This window comes from Tamandua tetradactyla, chromosome 13 (genome assembly GCF_023851605.1).
Source record: "Tamandua tetradactyla isolate mTamTet1 chromosome 13, mTamTet1.pri, whole genome shotgun sequence".
NCBI lineage: Eukaryota > Metazoa > Chordata > Mammalia > Pilosa > Myrmecophagidae > Tamandua > Tamandua tetradactyla.
This window is the reverse complement of record NC_135339.1, coordinates 78,601,343-78,623,190: the sequence shown is the minus strand read 5'-3', so window position 1 is coordinate 78,623,190 and position 21,848 is coordinate 78,601,343. Positions and strand designations below refer to the sequence as shown.

Below are 21,848 nucleotides of genomic sequence, written 5' to 3'. Positions count from 1 at the left end.
TCTCTGTTTGGATAGTATTGTTTGGACACAGCCTAATTTTAAATATCTTGACCCTAGTGGCTTCATTTATTCTTTGGTTAGTAAGAAAGTCATTCAAAAAATATTTATTTGTTCTCATACTACATGCCAGATATGTGCCGGGCACAGACAACATGAAATCCCCTTAAAGAGTTTACAAATGGGATACACAGAGAAGTAAACAAGTAATCACAATATGGAGAGATAAATATTGAGATAAGGAGAATGTAGTGAGATAGCTCCCAATCTACACTTAAGGGGTATGGGTAGTGGAGAGAAAAGGTTTCCTGGAGAAGTGATATCTACAAAGACATTTAAGAACCAGGAGGAGTTAAACAGACAGAAAGATGGGGGGAAGAACATCCTAGAAGAAGAGTTCATGCAAAGGCCTTGTGGTATCTTGAGCAAGGCCCTTTTTGGGGGGCAGTTCCAGGGCGTAGAGTGCAGAAGATATAAGTAAAAAACAGATTAAGAGAAACTTTGCAAAGATCACTAAGGAATGTGGATTTTGCCCTGTGGGCCATTGGGAGGTTGTCAGATTTGGGCTTTACAAAGATCAGAGGCAGCAGAGAAGGGAGGGGTCTGGGGAAACCAACTGAGAGTGGGGAGAAGCATCAGATCTGCACAGTCCTTGCCTCCTTATATGTCATCTCCCTGATTAGGAGTAAAGAGGATAGAAAAAGTGACAATAGCTGGTAATTTCTATGTGTGCCCACCAAAAGGGCAAGAATTCCATGGAAGTCATTTTGGACCTGGAAGTATGCCTTAAATGATCAGAGTGACATCAGTAATGTTAATAATGTAAACTATTCTCCCAACTTCAAATGCCACAAATTATATAGCAAAATTCAATAGTCATTTGTGGTTCTTCAGACTAACTCAAAATTTTTTATTTAAATTACTTCATCCAAAAGCTTCATTGGAAATAACTGACATTAGTGACAAAGGGAAGGAATACATTGATTCACCACTAGATTTTATGAGCAGTAGGATTTAGTGGTCACAAGTCAGCAGGCTCCCAACATGACGTGAGGATGAGCAGAACATTTTCCCGCACAGTTTCTGCACTACAGAAGTTGAACCTAGGGAAAGAAAGGAAAGAAAGCATGAACATTTAATGGCACATATCTGGTGTTTTGAGTGAGAGGGCATCGTCTGCTCTTCCCTTAGTGCGAGCAAGGGGTACACCTTTTGCCTGAGACCCAGACATTGACTGTAGGAATCTAATTTGACAATCTCTGCCTTCTAATTGGGTATTTAGGCCATTTTTATTTATTATGATTGTTGACATGGTTAAGTTTAAGTCCCCTGTTTGTTATTTTTTTCTATTTGTCCCCCAAGTTCTTTGTTCATTTTTCTTCTTTTTATTCCTTATTTTGGATTAATTGAGTGGTTTTATGATTCCATTTTATCTCCTGTGTTGGCTTATTTGCTATAGTTATTTGTTTTATTAGCTTTAGAGTTCAAAGAATATATATTTTAACTCATCGCTTTTTACTTTCTAAGTGCTACTACACCAATCATATACAGCATTAGAATCTTACAATACTATTTTTTAATTTCTTCCCGCCTGCCTTTATGGTATTATTGTCACACATCTTATATATATTTATGTTATAAACACCCTCCAAATATTGTCATTATTTTTTAAACAATTATCTTTTAAAGAGACTTGGATAACAATATTTAAAAATTTTATGTATTTGCCAAAGAGTAATTATTGCCAGTGTTCTTAATTTCTCTGGATCCATTTCCAAGCAGCATTATTGTCCTTCTACCTAAAACCTTCCTTTACCATTTCCTGTAGTGCTGATCTGCTGGTGATGATTCTTTCAGCTTTTGTGTGACTGAAAAGCCTTTATTTCATCTTTGTTGTTGCAAGACATTTTGGGGGATATAGAGTTCTACCTTAACAGTTTTCCCCTTCCCTTTCTTAGAGATGTGGTTCTACTATCTTCTACTTTCATATTTTCTGTTGAGAAATCTGATGTCATTTTAATCTTTGTTCTTCTCTATATAGCATGACTTTTTTTCTCTCTAGCATCTTTTAAGATTTTTCTCTCTGGTTCAGGCAATTTGATATTTTAAAAAATGTTTAACATTTTTTTAATCATGAAATATAACATATACACAAAAAGCAATAAATTTCCAAGTACATTTTAACAAGTAGTTATAGAACAAATCTTAAAGCTTGGTATGGGTTATAGTTCCACGATTTTTTTTGGTTTTTTTCTAACTACTCTAAGATACTGGAGACTAAAGAAATAACAGTGTAATGATTCACCAATCACACTCATTTGTTGAACCCTACCTTCTCTGTATAACTCCACCATCACCTTTGAATTCTTTCTTGGGCAATCTGATTTCGACATGTGTCAGTGCAGTTTTCTTCACGTTTCTTGTGTTTATTTCTTGGATATATGGGGCTCACAGTTTTCACCCAGGTTGAAATTTGGGGGGCCATTATTGCCTCAAATATATTTTTCTGTCCTTCCATCTTTGAGGCCTCCAGTAAAAAGCATATTAGGCTGCTTAAAGTTATCCAGCTGCTCACTGATGTTCTTTTCTCTTTTAAAATTCTTTTTCTCTTTGCATTTCATTTTGGGTCATTTTTATTATGTCTTCAAGTCTACTAGTCCTTTCTTTGACAATGTCTAATTTGATATTAATTGAATTCAGTGTATTTTTCATCTCAGGTATTTAAGTTTTCATCTTCAGAAGCTCAGTTGGGATCCTTTCATATCTTCCATTTTCTATTGAACTTGAGAACTAATGGAATATAGGCATAATACCTTTTTGAATGTCCTTTTTTGCTATTCTAACATCTGTCAGTTCTAGCTTGGGTTTCAGTTGATTAGTCTCCTCATTATATGCTAGATTGTTCTTCTTTGTATATCTGGGAATATCTGAATGAAAGATATTGATAATTTTACCTTTTTAGCTGTTAGATGATTTTGCATTCCTATAAATCTTTAACTTTGTTCTGGGATGCAGTACGTTTATTTGGAAGTAGTTCAATTTTGGTTAATTACTCCCAACACTGAGCATGACATTCCTAAATAGTCTGCTCAATGTCCCTTGAAGTTCGAGTTTTCCAGTCTGCTTAACAGAAAAAGGTACTATCCCCAGTCTCGCAACCACACTGGGCACTGTCTCTTCTATTCCTTTCGAGTAGCTACTGCACTGGCCTTGGGTAGTTTTGTAACACTTATGTACTGATCAGTACTCACGTTATTAATATTCCATATTTCAGAATTTTCAGACCTGTTAGATTGTCCCTCTGTGCAGCTCTCCCTTCTCTGGTATTTTGTCCTGTAAAATCTAGTCACCTTGGCCTTTCTGGACTCTCAGCTGTCTCCTCAGCTCAGAGAGCCCATTGCGTGATGCTTGCATTGCTCCTCCCTGTGCCATATCCTGGAGGCCCTCTGAAGGCAATAAGCTGGGCACCTGTAAGGCTCTCCTTCTGTGTTTCTTGCCTCTCAAGGATCACTGTCCTTTGATGTCCTACGTCCACTATTTTGAAAACTTTTGTTTCATATATTTTGCATAATTTTTTTTTGTTGTTTCAGTTGGGAAGGTAAATCTGGCCTCTGTTATTACCAGAAACAAACGTCTCTTCTTTGGGATTTAAGGGGACCAAGTGACATGATGGCAGAAGAAGCACAGCTGTGTGCCTTAGGATTTAGCTTAATACCCAAAACACTCAAGCAAATATTGGTATTGTTATGATTATAATCATTATCAGTTCATCCTTTCTGGTAGTTCACGATGGTAAATATCTTTTGGCTCACATGTACGCCAGTCTTGGTTAAAACCAAGAGTTGATTTCCTGGACTTCTGTCTTCATTCAGGGGGCCACTCATATACAACAGCTTATTTCTATCCTTTTATTGGTTGTGTTTTCCTGAAAACTTAAGCGGCAATTTGGTGAACGAGGAAGTTTGGTTAAGATGCTGGTCTTTCATTAGCACATGCTAAGTACATGCGTAACACAAGGCGGAGTGATCAAATGAAATAATTCTTTTTTCTTAGGCTCATGAGGTCAGACTCTCATTTTAACTCTCAATTTGTATCAGATAACACAACAATTATCTACAAATCTATCAGAGTTGTTTTCCTAAAGTTCTATGCTTTCTCCTAAAGAGAAAAAAGGTACTAGTTACCTCTGTAAGAGGTTTAACTGAAAGTAGACTTTCAGGGGAATATTATTTCCAATGTAACTCAATATTTCAATCAGCACACATACTTACACTTCTCCATCATTTCTTTCCACTGTGATCTGGGGTGCTCCCACTTTGGGTAGAATTAAATTGCTTATATCGTTATCCCAAATGAATTCAACTTTCTCCACCTCCCCGACATTCACATCTGAGTCAAACTCATTGGAATGAGTATCGCCTGGTTGGAGAAAGCCCCTTGGAAGTTGAGAAGTTAAAAAATATATACATGAACATATATAAATAGATGTATTTTTACAAAGCATACCTAGTGAAGATAATTGATAGCATATTTGTCATCTTGGTATCTTAAATAAATGCAGACATACATGCTAATTCAGCAGTAATTCACTTGCTGCCAATGCCTCATTTTATTTTGGTCATCCTTATTTTTATAAAACCCCAACAATGTTTAAGTTACAATCCCCACCACAGTTTTAAAAACAATGACATCATTATATCATTTTTTCCCAGCTGTTTTGGTGGGCAGCATAATTATTTACCAGGCATCAAAAATAAATCCTTCAGCAAAGTAAACATCAGAGGTTTTCCCAGGAAATAGCAGAGAAAAATTTAGAAAGAGAATTTTGAAATGTATTAAAGCACAGGAGTTAAACAATCTCTTTACTATATCTGGTGGTACTATACTCACTTATATAGCTATAATGAACAAACATAAATGATACATGCAAAATATTCCAACATTTTAGGAACTTAGATTAAAATTTCACTTACTTGAAAATTTCATACTGTTTAGAGTTTCCTTTATTTCCAGACAAAGAAACCTGCACCATCCCTGTAGCCTCCTCTCCTGACAGTGTGACAGACACCTTATACCTCCAACCTGCAGGGAAAAAATTGCAAAATATCAGTTGGTAGGGAAAATACACTGAAAAAGGGTTAACTGGATTCCACTTCTGCAGAATTTTGAATAATTTATATATAGTGTTGTTAATTCTTCTGAGCAAATAATCAAAGACATTGCTTTATCTAAACGTTCAGTATACTGGCATTTGTAAGGGACAGAATCTTTCCAGTCAATAGATATATTTTCAAACAAAGGGACTAAAAACCAATCTGTTCAGCTTCCAATTTAAAAAATCTAACAATTATTCTTGAATGCTATAAGAACTTTATGTTAAAGGATTATGTTTTCATTAGTTTGTCATTTCTACAGATTAACAAATTTTAGAGTAATGTGATTTTTTTTGGTTAAAGAGTCTACAGTTATTTCTGAATATTCCTTAATTTGGAGTTCCACTGCCATGGGTGATGTGTTAATTTATGGAACCTAAGGAGCATTTCCTTGGTGCTAGTCAATAGTGAACTGTCAGTTTTTGCTATGTAGAGCTAGTTTGGGCCAATTTGAGGAGAGGATAACACGTGTTTAGTTTTTAGAATGATGCTAACACCATGGACTCCCAGTCAAATAGTTTCTTCCTCTGTTGCCAATAAAAAGAACATGTGCCCTAGCCCTCATACCCCTCCACCCTCTAATTTCCATCATCCATGGAGTATGCAACCCTAAGTATCTCTTGAATCTGCCAACTCCTTTCCATTCCCACAAGCTTTGTCATCTGACTCCTGAATTACTCTTTCTGTTTATAGAAAACAGAATTTTGCACAGCAAAATGTTAGAATACAGAGGCTGGCCTGGAGGAAGACTTAGAAATCAGCACCCAAATCAAATAAGAAGTTTATTTTTGTATCATTCATACTTCAGGCCTCAAACTCTGTTTTGCCACCTAAATCAGTCCTAATTACATTGAGCAGTTTTCAACTTTGAAGAGGGGGTTTAAATTTAAAGATTTTACATAAAGAAGTAATATTGCACATTTTCAAAGGACATGACAAGATACACAGCATCAAGTACTTAAGGCAAATCAGAAACTTACGGGCAAAATTACTCGTATCACCAGTGTTTAGATAAAATTTCTGACCTACTCCATTAGTTTTCCCAGGAAATCTGTCAGCATAATGACCCATCTGCGGGCAGCCTCCATTTGTACAGGAAAAACATTTATTCTAGTGAAAACAAACAAATGAGGGATGAGAATGCTCTTTCACTTAATAACGTACCATTGTTTCCCCCATGATACTGCAGGTCAATTCTCACAGTAAAAGGGCATTTGAAGAGTGTTTCAAAAAAGGTTATAAATGCATATTATGAAAATGGTATATTTACAATAATCAATTAGCAATATCACTGCGGAATAACACAATACTAACAAAAATATTAAAAAACAGACAATGGGAATATATTTATATGTATTCTCTTTCTAAATTGCCTCGGTTGGCCTAAGGCTTCCATCTGCCTACAAGATGGCCAGTATTTATTTTAGAACTTCAAAGAGAATGAACAGAGGGTGATAATCAGCTTATGAACAGCAAAATAGGATCCCTTTAAGAAGTCAAAAGCACCAAAAATCAGGCTTTTTGCAATTTCTTTAACTCATTCTTAGCATATCAAGGCCTAAAGGACTCATATTCCAGAATTTTCCATAGGTGAAGAGACGATGCCCCAGCTGGCCATTCAGGCTTAGCCAGGAAATTGGCATCTGGAGAAGATGGGTATGATATATGACAATGCTCCCTTTTTCTGTTTCAAAGAATTGTGAGAAAAAAAGAGAGAGAGGAGCAGAGTGGAGAGGGCAAACATTCTAATTTCCACTACTCTACAGTAGAAGTGAATGTGTACTCCAGATCAGTGGAGATAATAGACTTGGCAGAGTCACAGGAATCTGCATCCAGCTAAGGTGAGACTGAACCAAAGCTCTCAGAGATCATTACCCAAGTAAGAAGAATATACCAGCCCCAGACTTCATCTGCAAATGCCAGCAGTGCAATAGGATATTGCTCAGAAGAACTTCCACCATGGATCTGCAAGGGTTCCCTTCTGATGAACACACACACTAACCACCACCACCTTGGGAAGAAGCTGATGAGGGGTCCAATGGCTGAGAAATCTGCAAGATGGAGAATTTTCCTTATAAAAGTGAGTAAACATCACCTACAAGAACTGTTCATATTAATCAATCAGGATAAGTTTTAATTGGATGAGACCCGAAGCTTATCTGGTTGCTTACTATGTTACCTACTTAGGACTTGGGAAGAAGATAATAAAGTCATACCAAAAAAAAGGGGAGGATGCATTCTTATTGCATATGCAAGCTTCAGTATGAATGAAATATATAACTCCCCTATAATAGCCAACATTTGTTGAATACTAATTATAATATTTTAGGCTGTGGTTAAATAACTAATGTCTTCTCATTAAATCCTCTCACCAAATCCATGCAGTCATATCATAATTATTTACACTTACAAATTAAAAAAAAACTGCCTTAGAGAAGTTGAATATTTTGTCCAAAGTTATTTAGGTATTTAATGGTGAAATCAGGATTTATATCATCTCTCAATCAAAACATTCTATCTCCTTGGTAATTATGATTTCCCCTGGCTGGTTCATTGGCATTTTAGTTATGAAATGGCTTAGGTGACAGATTTTGATTTGATAATATTTATAGTGAAAAGAAAAGCCAATTTTAGGAAACAACAGACAATTGCTATTTTATATTTAAGATCACATTTAAGGGTGGGGCAATATGGTGGCATAGTGAGATATGGAATTTAGTTCATTTTCCAGAGTAGCTAGTAAATAGCCAGGAACGGTACAGAACAACTGCTGGGAGAATATCGGTGACAGGACACACAGCACACACCAGACTGGACCAGGTGGAATGGCTGAGATCCCACACAGAACTGTAAGTCCCTCAAGCCGCAGAGAATAGTGACCCTCTCCCCACAGGATGTCAGGTTGGTTTCTCAAAGGGAAAGGAAACAGACATTACTATTAGCAAGCGGTTTGCTTAATGAAACTCCAGTTGTGGAATTAATTGGCAAATTTTAGCTGCAGGGGATGGGCCTCCAGCATGGATGGACCTGAAATAAGCAGTAAAGGAACTAGGAGCTTTTGCCCCAGCAGAGACTGGGTAGGGCTGATGGAAAAAAAAAACTGGAGGCTTTCTGAGTTGGATGACACAGAATACTAGAAAAGGGTTGGACCCCAAGAAAAGGGGGCATATAGAGCCTGAAGATATTTAGAGCCACATCCCAACTCAAGCTCTTGATTGGCAAATCCAGTAAGAGGGTGTCTAGCTCTGAAAAGGCTCTTTTTTTTTACTTTCTTACACAATTCATTAGACAGAACTGCAAGCACTCTCAGGCTCCAGTGCTGCCACAGGCACGGGTGGAACTAAGGTGTTCTAGCTTGTTAGCTGCCAGAATGCAATATACCAGAAACAGAATGACTTAAAAAGGGGAGTTTAATAAATTGCTAGTTTACAATTCTAAGGCTGAGAAAATGTCACAATTAAAACAAGTCTATAGAAACGTCCAACCAAAGGCATCCAGGGAAAGATACCTTAGTTCAAGAAGGCCAATGAAGTTCAGGGTTTCTCTCTCAAGTGAAAGGGCACGTGGCGAACACAGTCAGAGTTTCTCTCTCATCTGGAAGGGCACATGGCAAACGAAGTTCAGGGTTTCTCTCTCAAGTGAAAGAGCACATGGTGAACACGGTCAGAGTTTCTCTCTCATCTGGAAAGGCATATGGTGAACAAAGTCAGGGTTCCTCTCTCATCTGGAAGGGCACATGGCGAAGAAGGCATCATCTGCTAGCTTCTTCTCCTGGCTTCCTGTTTCATGAAGCTCCCCAGGAGGCATTTTCCTTCTTCATCTCCAAAGGTCACTGGCTGGTGGACTCTCCTTCTCATGGCTATGTCATTCTGGTCTGCTCTCTTTGAATTATCTCTCTTTCTCCAAAATGTTTCCTCTTTTATAGGACTTCAGAAACTAATCAAGCCCCACCCAAATGAATGAAGACATGCCTCCAGCTAATCCAGGTTAACAACCACTCTTGATTCAATCACATCTCCAGGGAGATGATCTAATTACAGTTTCAAGCATTTAATACTGAATAAGGATTAGAAGAAGTGGCTGCCTTTACAAAATGGGATTAGGATTAAAGCATGGCTTTTCTAGGGGACATACCTCCTTTCAAACCAGCACATAAGGTATGTCTGAGAGACAAAGAAACTTGCTAGGTGAAAGGGGTTAATTCCCTAAAGGTCATGTCTTCTCCAAGAAAAGGGAGACAGGGGCCACCTCAAGCTGAATTCCTCCTTCAAGGAATTCAGGACCCAGGGACTGGAAAACAGAAGCAATCAGAGCCCTCCAACTGCCTCACCTCTTCTCAACCACAACACTGGCAGGGAGAGGCTGCTGAAATTAAAAGCACTTCATGAGTTTAAGCATGGTGGGGAGCTGTGGGCAGACAAGAGACACAAGCTGGCAAGATAGGAAAATCAAAGAAACTAGAGGCTTCATAGGAAAGTCTGACAACCAGCTAGGTCTCACCATCAGGGAAAACTGATACTGGCTACCCTCTCCTCCTGAGACATGGGGGTGTCTGGTCTGGGAAAATCTGACTGGGATCTATTATATCTGAGAAGACCCTCCTCAAAAAAAAGGCACCAAAAAGGCAGAGCAAGAAACAGAAAAAGAAGAACTGAAAAATTCTAATTATTTAAACAGAACCTATGCTAGAGATCTAGAATAAGTTGAACTGAATGTCAAAAAACAAAGAAAACCCTAGGTAAAAGAGTGAAAACAACCACCAGAATAATCTAAGGGAAATCAAATGCCTAGACTCCAGCAAAAAAAAAAGTTATACTAGGAAAATCGAAGATATGGCCCAGTCAAAGGAACAAACCGACACTTCAAATGAGATATAGGAGTTGAAACAACTAATTCAGGATGTTCGAACAGACATTAAAAATCTCATCAAAAATCAAATCAACGAGTTGAGAGGGGATATTAAGAAGACATTGGCTGAACATACAGAAGAAGTTGAAAGTTTGAAAAAACAAATTATGGAATTTATGGGAATGAAAGGCATAATAAAAGAGGTGAAAAATCAATGGAAACAGATAATAATAGATTTGAAAAGGTAAAAGAAAGGTTTAGTGAACTAGAGTACTAGACATCTGAAATCCAACACACAATAGAAAATATAGGGAAAAGAATGGAAAAATATGAGCAGGGTCTGAGAGAACTGAATAACCACATGAAGCACACAAATATATGTACTGTGGGTGTCCCAGCAGGAGAAAAGAAGGGAAAGGGGACAGAAAGACTAATGGAGGAAATAATCACTGAATATTTTCCACCTCTTATGAAAGTCATAAAATTACATGCCCAAGAAGTGCAGCATACCCCAAACAGAATAGATTCAAATAGACATTCTCAAGGCACTTACTAATCATATTGTCAAATGTCAAAGGCAAAGAGAAAATTTTGAAAGCTGCAAGAGAAAAGCAATCCATCACATACAAGGGAAGCTTGATAAGGCTATGTGTAGATTTTTCAGCAGAAACCAGGCAGGTGAGAAGGAAGTGGTATGATATATTTAAGATTCTGAAAGAGAAAAACTGCCAAGTAAGAATTATATACCCAACAAAACTGTCCTTCAAAAATGAGGGGGAGATTAAAATGTTTTCAGACAAACAATCACTGAGAGAATTTGTGACTAAGAGAATGGCTCTACAAGAAATATTAGGCAGATAGGCAGATAGGAAAAAGCAGAAGACATAGATCTAGAGAAATAAAGATGATCAGTAAAGCTAACAAGAGAAAAAAATAGATATGACATACAAAATCCAAAAGATAAAATGGTAGAAGAAAGTACTGCCTTTACATTAATGACATTAAATGTTAATGTATTAAAATTTCCAATCAAAAGACATAGACTGGCAAAATGGATTAAAAAACAGAACCCATCTATTTGCTCTCTACAGTAGACTCATTTTAGACCCAAGGACAAAAATAGGTTGAAAGCAAAAGGCTGGGAAAAGATATTTCATGCCAACAAAAACCAGAAAAGAGCAGGGTAGCTATACTAATATCCAAAAAATTAGACTTCAGATGTAAAATAATTAAAAGAGATAAAGAAGGACACTATGTATTAATAAAAGGAATAATTCAACAGGAAAACATAGCAATCACAAATATTTATGCAGCAAGCCAGAGCGCTCCAAAATACATAAGGCAAACACTGACAACATTGAAGGGAGAAGTAGTCACCTCTACCATAATAGAGGAGACTTCAATTGCCCACTCTCATCAATAGACAGAATATCTAGACAGAGATCAATAAGGAAACAGATATTTTGAATAACATGATAAATGAACTAAACTTAATAGACATTTACAGAACATTATACCCCACAACAGTAGGATATACATTTTCCACAAGTGCTCATGGATCATTCTCCAGGATAGACCATATACTGGGAACAAAGCAAGTCTCAATAAATTTAAAAATATTTAAATTATACAAAACAATGAAATGATGTTGGAAATCAATAACAAGCAAGTGGCCAGAAAATTCACAAATATATGGTGGCTAAACAACACACGGTTAAACAAGCAGAGAGTCAAGGGAGATATTACAAGAGAAATCAGTAAAAATATATTGAGGCAAATGAAAATGAAAACACAACATACCAAAATTTATGGGATGCAGCAAAGATGGTGCAGAGAGGGATATTTATTGTCTTAAATGTCTCTGTTAAAAAAGAAGGAAGGGCAAAAATTGAAGAATTAACTGTTCACTTGGAAGAATTAGAGAAAGAACAGCAAACTAACCCCAAAGCAAATAAAAGGAAAGAAATTACAAAGATCAGAGCAGAAACAAATGAAACTGAGAATATGAAGACAATCGGAAAACCAACAAAACCAGATGGTTCTTCGAGAAAATCAATAAAAACGATGGACCCTTAGCTATGTTGGAAAAAAAAGGTGAGAGGATGCAACTAAATAAAATCAGAAACGGAAGAGGGGACATAAACACTGACCCCACAGAAATAAGGGTGATGAGAGGATACTATGAGCAATGATATGCTAATAAACTAGACAACATAGATGAAATGGACAACTTCCTGGAAAGGCATGAACAACCAACATTGACTCGAAAAGAGATAGATGAGCTCAACAAACCAATCACAAGTAAAGAGACTGAATCAGTCACCAAGAAGCTCCCAAAAAAGAAAAGTCCAGGACCAGATGACTTCACATGTGAATTCTACCAAGCATTCAAGAAAGATCTAGTACCAATCCTGCTCAAACTCTTCAAAAAAACTGAAGAAGAGGGAAAGCTATCTAACACATTCTATGAAGCCAACTTCACCCTAATACTGAAACCAGGTGAAGATATTACAAGAAATGAAAATTCCAGACTAATCTCTTTAATGAATATACATGCAAAAATCCTCAACAAAATACTTGTAAATTGAATCCAACAGCACATTAAAAGAATTATGCAACATGACCAAGTGGTATTTATTTCAGGTATGCAAGGCTGGTTCAACATAAGAAAATCAATTAATTTAATACACCATATCTATAAGTCAAAGTGGAAAATTCATGTGATAATCTCGATTGATGCAGAAAAGGCATTTGATAAAATTTAACATTTCTCTTGAGGAAAACACTTCATAGGATACGAATAGAAGTGAACTTCCTCAACATGATAAAGGGAGTATATGAAAAGCCCATAGCTAACATCATCCTCAATGGGGAAAGACTGAAACTTTCCCTCTATGATCAAGAACAAGACAAGGATGAGCACTGTCACCATTGTGGTTCAACAATGTACCGGAAGTTCTATTCAGAACAATTAGATAAGAAAAAGAAATAAAAAGATTCATATTGGAAAGGAAGAAGTAAAACTCTTACTGTCTGCAGATGATATGATACTATATTTTGAATATCGTGAAAAATCTACAGCAAAGCTACTAGAGCTAATAAAACAGTAAACTGGCAGAGTACAAGAGTAACACCTCCAAATCAGTACAGTTTCCATACACTAGTGATGAACAATCTGAGGAGGAAATCAAAGAAAAAGTTCCATTACAATAGCAAACAAAAGGAATAAAATATTTAGGAATAAACTAAGGGTGCAAAAGATCTATACACAGAAAACTATAAGAAATTGCTAAAAGAAATCATGGAAGACCTAAATAAATGGAAGAGCATACTGTGTTCATGGATTGGAAGACTAAATATAGTTAAGATATCAATTCTACCCAAATTGATTTATAGATTCAACACAATACCAATTAAAATCCCAACAATTACTTTCCAGAAAAAAAAAACAATAACCAAATTTATCTGAAAGTGCAGCGTGCCCTGAACAGCTAAAAATATCTTGATACAGAAAAATGAAGTGAGAGGTCTCCTGTTATCTGACTATAAAGATATAAAGTTACAGTGGTCAAAACAGCATGGTACTAGCGTAAAGATAAATTTACTGACAAATGGAATCAAATTGAGAGTATTCAGAAATAGATCCTGTCACCTATGATCTTTGATAAGGCAGTCAAGCCAACCAATCTGGGAGAGAGCAGCCTCTTCAATAAATGGTGTTTGGAGAACTGGATATTCATATTGAAAGGAATGAAAGAGGATCCATATCTCACAGCCTACACAAAAATTAACTTAAAATGGATCATTAGAGTTAAGACCATAAAACTGTTAGAAGAAAATGTACTGAGATATCTTATAAATCTTTTAATAAGACATGGGTTTCTAGACCTTATACCCAAATCAGGAGAAATGAAAACAGAAATAGATAAATGGAATCTCCTCAAAATCAAACACTTTCGTGCATCAAAGAATTTTGTCAGGAAAGTAAAAAGGCAGCCTACACAATGGGAGACAATATGTGGAAACTATAAATCAGATAAGGGTTTAATATCTAGAATATATAAAGTGATTCTTCAACTCAACATCAAAAAGACAAATAACCCAATTAAAAAATGGGAAAAGACATGAACACTTTTCAGAAGAGGAAATAAATATGGTTAAAAGGCATATGAAAAAATGCTCAAGTTCATTGATTATTTGAGAAATGTAAATAAAAAACACAATGAAATATCATCTCACAACCACTAGAATGGCCATTATAAAAAAAAAAACAAAAAACAGAAAACAAAAAATTCTGGAGAGGATGTGGAGAAAGAAGCACACTTAGCCACCGTTGGTGGGAATATAAAATGGTACAACTGCTCTGGAAGGCAGTTTGGCAGTTCCTTGGGAAGCTATATTGCCATATGATCGAGCAATCACATTGTTAGTCATCTATTCAGCAGAACTGAAGGTAAGGACACAAACAGACATTTGCACACCGATATTTATAGCAGTGTTATTTATGATTGCCAAAAGATGGAAACAGCCCAAATGTCCATCAATGGAAAAGTGGCTAAACAAGCTGTGGTATATACATAAGATGGAATACTGTGCAGCTGTAGGACAGAATAAAGTCATGAAGCAATGTAACAGTGTGGATGAAACTTGAGGACATTATGCTGTGTGAAATTAGCCAGAAACAAAAGGAAAAACACTGTATGGTCTCACTAGCATGGACTAATGTTAAGGAGGGAACTTTGAGAAGTAAGTGAGAAACACAGGTTTTCAGGAGATAGAAAGAGAGTTGAGATTGGGCATTTGGTGCTGAAGGAATCCAGATTGTGCAACAAGACTGATTGTAAAAATTCAGAAATGGATAGCATAATACTACTTGATGGTAGCACAATAATATAAGTACACTGAATGAAGCTGAATATGGATATGGTTGAGGGAGAAGGGCCAGGGGCATGTATGAAACCAGAAGGAAAGACAGAGGATAGAAACTGAGATGGTGTAATTTAGGAATGCCTAGAGTGGACAATGATGGTGATTAAACATATAACCAAGAAATCAGGATTTAAAGGATGATTTTAATTACTGAATCATATATATGTTCCTTTTGCTTTTTGGGATTTTGGAATGAAAAAGGGCGAGTACCTAGAAGCCCTGCACTGTAATTAAGCTGTTTGAACAACTGGAAAGATTATTAAAGATTATTAAAAGATTATTATTAAATAACTGGAAAGATTATTATCATTGAATACGGGTGTGTACAGAGAACCACACCAATCTTGAGAAGTTATAGTCACAGTATTTTTTTAAGTGAAAGGTTGAATATACTTACTGCAGTGAAGTGTTTGTAAGAGTCACAAGGGAATCCAGCAAAGCCATCAGGGTTGAGGATGCTCTCAGTATAATACTTGTAGCTTCTTAAGTGATTACAGGCCATAATATCAAGTACTCCTTGGAAATCAGACATGATTGCACATCAGCAACAGATTTTAGCTTTCCAAGTTAGTGACTTGACCAGAATATAGTTATTGAATGGATTTCTCTAATTAGCATCCACTCAGGGAGGTCACAGATGAAAATAATTTATGAAGAGTATTTATATTTTGTGATGAAATCAGAAATTAACAAGAGTTTTAAAGATTACAATAACTCGGCCATTGCTAAGTGAAATGGGAAAAAACTTTAGAATGGAAATAATGGTACATGTAGATACAAGTGTAACTTAGTAACGCCATTCCTGAATGAGCACAATGGAAAATTAACTGCAAACACATTTCTTTCCAATGGTCTCTTTGTGTCCCACCCCACCCTACAATCATCCACAATTTAAAGCCTCACAGAATGCTCAAGGACACAATTAGACTTTTTTTATTATATAAAGCGTGAGACCTGTGCAATACCAAAATATTTAGCAATTTTGGCAAAACGAAAGTGAAACTTTCTCCAGGAAATCTCTTGATGCACAGAATGGACTTACCTTGCCAGGTCCCATCCAAGACAGCCATCTGAGAGAAACTGTTCTTATGACACCCAGGCATTTCTCTTCCTCCATTTGGAAAGAAGTCTAGGTGGCCCACAGTTTGTCTTATTCCTAACCCTGAGGAATTTTAAAACAAGGGAAGGTTGAAGTTAATGTGTAGACTTCAAATGACGAGCAGCTGATGACGTAGGAAACGCTGGGGTGCTCACCCATGTTGGGGATTGGAGATGCAGCATCCGTGTGAATGACATCCACAAACATGGCATCGCTGGGGTCTAGTCGCACTAATTCTGGGGTGCCCTCAAAGGAAGGTCCAGCAGGGTCCAGTCCTGCAGGAAATAGGATGCATCATGCTAATATCCATCAGCGTTTATACATGGTTACCTTTCTTCATTAGTTGCAGATGTGAGAGCAGGCACTGGTTGTAATCATGAGTTATGTATGAAAGAAAGCAGCTAGTTTTTCCTTACCTTACCTGTGTTTGAAGGGAAATCAACTTCCAGTTTGCTATTTGCATTAAAGTCCATTGTCCACAAGCCACAGAACTGGGGAATGAGACTCACTACCATTAGCAGTTACAAGGAAAAAGCCAGAACCTGGGAGATGCTGCCCCCCAGAGGTTTTCTGACTACAGTAGTCCCCACTAGATGGTAAACTCCCAAGAAGGCAAAGGTGTGGCTATCAAAGTCACCAGCACCTCAAAGGGACCTAAGCAGTCTCTCATCAACATTTATAAGTATATAGGATGGAACATTTTGTGTGGAACATCTCTCCAGAAAATTAATAGATAGACATCCTGGATGTCTGCACTCATCCACATGCAATCAACACAGAACTACTAAAAAGAATCAGGTCATAGACAGTTGAAAGATGGAGGAGGAAAGTGGTCATTCCCTGAAATACTCACCTTTCAGATCCAGATGTTGGGATACCAACATTTTTCATATAAAGTTTGTTTTAGGGTCTGGGTATTCAACAAATGACCCCACTGGTCAAATGCAGCCAAGAAGGTCTGTAAAATAATATTTTTTATCTACCTAGCAGCAAGTGGAACTGGCAGTCTAGCCTGACCACCTGCCCTTCACAGCTGTTGAGTAATTGACTACATTTGGGCTAATTAACAATTGCTGTTGAATCTGAATATAATCAATTATACAATTTTTAGGTCTTCATGATTAATTCTATTCAAACTACATCATTAAACCTGTACTTTGTGCATGTCTAAGAAAGGGAAAGTAGGGTTCAGTAGGCCTTCAGATGTTCTTAATTTACATTTTCATCACATGCAATATTTGCACATTAAACAAGTCTTTGTAGATCAAAGATTAGTATCAATAAAAAATTTGCAGTCCTCAGAACAGAATACATTTATTTCTGATCATGTGGCCCAGTTTGGAAGATGTGAAAGCTCATGTCCTTAAGTAAAAAGCAGGGTGTCAGAGTGATTCAATCAGTGAGTGGAAAAGTATTTGCAAAGTCCCCTTTGGGGAATGGTGAGATGGGGAGAAATTCAACTTCCCCAAGTTGAATTCTTGATATTCTCATAAGTAGTGTGGACAACCAAAGCTATAGGCTGAGCCCCCCGTCTTGGGGTTTGTTCATATGAAACTTAACCCCACAAAGGATAGGTCAAGCCTACTTAAAATTTAGGCCTAAAGTCACCCCCAAGAGAGCCTCTTTCATGGCTCAGATGTGGCCTCTCTCTCCAGCCAACACAACAAGCAAGCTCACCACCCTCCTCCTGTCTACATGGGACATGACTCCCAGGGGTGTGGACCTTCCTGGCAATGTGGGACAGAAATCCTAGAATGAGCTGAGACTCAGCATCAAGGGATTGAGAAAACCTTCTCGACCAAAAGGGGGAAGAGTGAAATGAGACAAAGTGTCAATGATTGAGAGATTCCAAACAGAGTTGAGAGGTTATCCTGGAGGTTATTCTTACGCATTAAGTAGATATCACCTTATTATGCAAGTTGTATTGGAGAGGCTGGAGGGAACTGCCTGAAAATGTAGAGCTGTGTTCCAGTAGCCATGTTTCTTGATGATGATTGAATAATGATACAGCTTTCACAATGTGACTGTGTGATTGTGAGAACCTTGTGTCTGATGCTCCTTTTATCTACCTTGTCAACAGAAGAGTAGAACATGTGGAATAACAATAAATAATAGGGGGAACAAATGTTAAAATAAATTTAGTTTGAAATGCTAGTGATCAATGAAAGCGAGGGATAAGGGGAATGGTATGTATAATCTTTTTTTATTTTTGTTTTATTTCTTTTTCTGTTGTCTTTATATTTCTTTTTCTGAATTGATGCAAATGTTCTAAGAAATGATGAATGTGCAACTATGTGATGATATTGTGAATTACTGACTATATATGTAGAATGGAATGATCATATGTTAATGTTTTTGTTCATTTGTTGTTAAATTTTTTTTAAATTAATAAATGAATAAATTTAAAAAAGATAACACGTGAAAAAAAGAATGTGTTTCTTTGTTGTCATATTTTTTTAATTTAATAATTAATAAAAAAATTTTTTTTAAAAGCAGGGTGTACCAAATCTCCATCCCACATTTCCTTTTAGATCCCATATAGGCTATACTTAGTCCGATTTTGCAGTTCTCAGTGCTTTGACCCACCTGTGATTCGCTCAATGGTCCCATTTAATCTCCTTCCGGCCTCCGCAGCAGCATGGGCACCCAGGCTGTGGCCAATGATGTGCACATCGGAAGGTGAGTACCCGAAAGCCGCCTGTGGAAAAGAAAAACTCTCAGAACATTTTCAAGTATTGCAGAATCAAAGATGGGTACAGAAGGGCACTACCCAAAACTTGATTTTTAGGAAGACACCACTCCATCAAAGCACTTGATTTTCATGGATTGTATATTTTTTACAGTTACATAAGAAAATGGAAATGGGTCCAACTTTTCATTTAAATTCATGGACTTAACTTTCGTTATTTTCTATGAAGACAGAGAACACTTGATGGATATTGTCAAGATGAAGAGCTGCTACCCAGAGATGATGAAGCAAGAATTTGGATTAGAAAATAATGAACGCAATTACATAAGCAGAATTCAAGGCTAATATTTTGGTTACATATGTCAGCTTAGCTTATTAGAATTGTGCTTTTCCTTAAAAAAGAACAAATTTAATTTTGAGGTTAACATTGCAATACCAAATCGTTTTAACAACTGGTAAAATTCAAATATTGATAGAGTCCAGTGAAAATACCCTCTTGTTTTCTTGATAAAATTCACTTTAAAAAGTTTGTTGAATTAAGTATGTTTATTGATAAAGCCCAAATTGAGAATTTTTTTGCATTTTTCTTTAAAAAAAAAAAAGGCACATCTCAGGAGAGAAATATCAGTACCATTTATCATACCCTTAGCTTTTTTTTTTTTTATATAACCGTGGAGAACTTACCTTGAGAACTTCAACAAAATAGGCCACTTCTGCTCCCACAATTCGAATGTTCTGGGAGGCCTGTGTGTACCCAGTTCGGGAACCACCTTTCCAGTCCACACAGATGCAGTTCACGTTTTCCATCACAAAGAAGTTCTGGTGGAATAGACACAATAAACAGGTAAATCATTCAGGATCTTTATTAATTGCTAATGAACACATTAGAGGGCTATCATCAATTCCTTCCTTGATCTAAATAATAGCATGCTGACTTTTAACTCCAAAGCAATGAACAAAACTTCTAGCCTGTTATGGATATGCATCACTCTGAAGTTTAACACTGGCTCCAGATTAGAGGTTTGGCCATAGGGGAAACTGGATTCTTGGGATTTCCACTGCAACCTAGCATAGGAATTTGATTCATGGAAAAATGAATAAAATGTGGCACAGTGGTTTATCTCATTAGAACATTATAAATGTCCTAAGACTTTTCTCTTACCAGAATGTATGTGAGGGCATTGTCTGTCTGTTTACAGCTCTGTCCTCAGTGCCCAGAGCAGTTCCTGGCACATAGTACAAATTCAACAAGTATTTGCTGAATGAATGAATGAAAGTTTACCTTAGGATCACTTAGCTAAATATACTGAAGGTCAATGAGTAAGTTTTTCCATGATGGAAAAACTATTCAAAGCTTTTGAATAAACAGACTTTACTGTATATCACTGAAGAGCTATTCTACATAAAAGCATAACCTACCATGCTTCAACAATGGGATACTCACATGGAAAAATAATGAAATGTGACCCCACCATACAGCATACAACAAAGAAAAAACATAACCTACCAGATATGGTACAGGAAGCCTTATTCGATGGGGATCAATTATAGTTACATGAATGTTAGATCTGGTAGGAATTGTGTTTGTCTGAGTGTGTGTTTATAAATATACCCACCTTTTCTAAAAAGAATGTGAGAAAATGAAGCAATCTTAGAAATCATCTCCAGTTCTCTCAATTCACAGATGAAAAAATCCAAAGAGAGGAGATAATTTGCTAAATCAATGGCTAGCAAATGATAGAGCCAAAACTCAAATGTAGGACCTCTAACTTCTTGTTTAATTTCTACTTGTTTCTCAGTCATAATGTGACAGTGTTGTGAAAACCAAATCAAAGATGAAAAAACCACATCTGCTTCTGGGATCTTGGAAATTGTGAATAAATATTTAAAAATTCCATATTCCTTTTGAGTTAAGAATAGCAAATATTTTTCCACATCGCACAGAATTGATTTCTCTACCCCTACCACACCTTTAAATAATAGTATGCTTTAAATTATTTCTGAAGGAAAGTTCTGGCTTTATTCTGATTATTTCTAAAGTTGTGAAGTGAATGGACTCTAATGTTCATTTTGGTTGTCTTCAGGACCAGTGAATGCACTGAGTTGACTCAGTTCAACCTTTGGGTTAAGTTATAACCAGTCTTAAAATTAAATGAGTTTAGGCAGACCCTTGTGCCTTTTCTTTTGAGGCCTCTGAAGAAATGACAGTGTCTTTGTGTCACAGCTGGCCACAGAAAATTGATAGATACATGAATAAGTGAATTGATGATGATGTTGCTTGAGCACTAGCAGCTATAGGGGAAATTCATTCTCTTTGATTTTCTGTCTTATAATTCTTCCTGGTCACAGGGAATATTGCCAAAGGAAAATTAAGGACAATGGCTCACTGCCTGCAGAACATGTTAAGCAACAGCAGTCAGGTAGGAAACCTACCAGTTTTCATTTTCCTAGATATTGCTTTCATAGGATCAAAGGGGAGCAAAGGAATAGACTCAGATTGTACACAATGAGATGGTTGAGCTCTTCACACAGAAATGAAAAGGTAGTGAAAAAACTCTGATCAGCTGGTATAAATCAGGACGGCTGCATCTGTAACTAAAAGTTTGAAATCCCTCCACACTGATCACTAAATACTCACTACCCTGAGCCAACAAATACCTGCTGGTCCTGACTGCCTGGGGTTCCTTCCCTTCCTTCCCTTCCCGGACTTCCTGTGGGAACTTCAGACCCAGCAGAAGTCACAGGACTCGCCAGTGCCATGGTGGCCAACGTGTCGTGAGTGTGGGCTCTGTGTCTTCCCAAGTGGCTAAATATTACTCTGGAAACAACCTTTCCTTAAGAGAGTACCACATCTCACCCTGCACATATTGGCCAGCCAGTCATCATCTCCCTTTTCTGTGTATCCATGGATAATGAAGCGGGTTTTTCTATCCCTTCTGAAATTGGAGCCCTTGATAGTTGGTCCATCTGCAGTTAGTTCCTGTTTTGGAGAGAAAAGCATTTCAAGCCAAGTTTCTTATACTATCCAATAGAATTGTTTGTACTTGGAGGCAGGTGGTAGGTAGAAGGAGATCGCAGGGTTTGGGATTTTTCTAAGTAAGGATCCACCCCTTACAACCGAGCTATTCATAAC

The 21,848-nt window shown here is 37.0% G+C and overlaps 1 protein-coding gene across 2 annotated transcripts in view; it reads right to left on the bottom strand.

The window, feature by feature from the left end:
• Positions 1 to 876: 876 nt before the first annotated feature.
• The window catches only part of LOC143654323 (pancreatic triacylglycerol lipase-like), a 42,238-nt gene continuing 21,266 nt past the window's right edge, over positions 877 to 21,848 (bottom strand). The window contains exons 4-13 of one of the 2 annotated variants that reach the window (XM_077126132.1): positions 21,573 to 21,695; positions 19,400 to 19,534; positions 18,613 to 18,724; positions 16,182 to 16,301; positions 15,970 to 16,089; positions 15,325 to 15,443; positions 6,131 to 6,260; positions 4,971 to 5,079; positions 4,269 to 4,433; positions 877 to 1,100 (exon numbers count right to left, since the gene is read on the bottom strand). In XM_077126132.1, coding sequence (XP_076982247.1) covers positions 1,019 to 1,100; positions 4,269 to 4,433; positions 4,971 to 5,079; positions 6,131 to 6,260; positions 15,325 to 15,443; positions 15,970 to 16,089; positions 16,182 to 16,301; positions 18,613 to 18,724; positions 19,400 to 19,534; positions 21,573 to 21,695 — 1,215 coding nt within the window. In that variant the 3' untranslated portion in view covers positions 877 to 1,018. Of the gene's footprint in view, positions 1,101 to 4,268; positions 4,434 to 4,970; positions 5,080 to 6,130; positions 6,261 to 7,025; positions 7,202 to 15,324; positions 15,444 to 15,969; positions 16,090 to 16,181; positions 16,302 to 18,612; positions 18,725 to 19,399; positions 19,535 to 21,572; positions 21,696 to 21,848 lie in introns of both variants that reach the window. The other variant, XM_077126131.1, reaches the window with a different exon arrangement.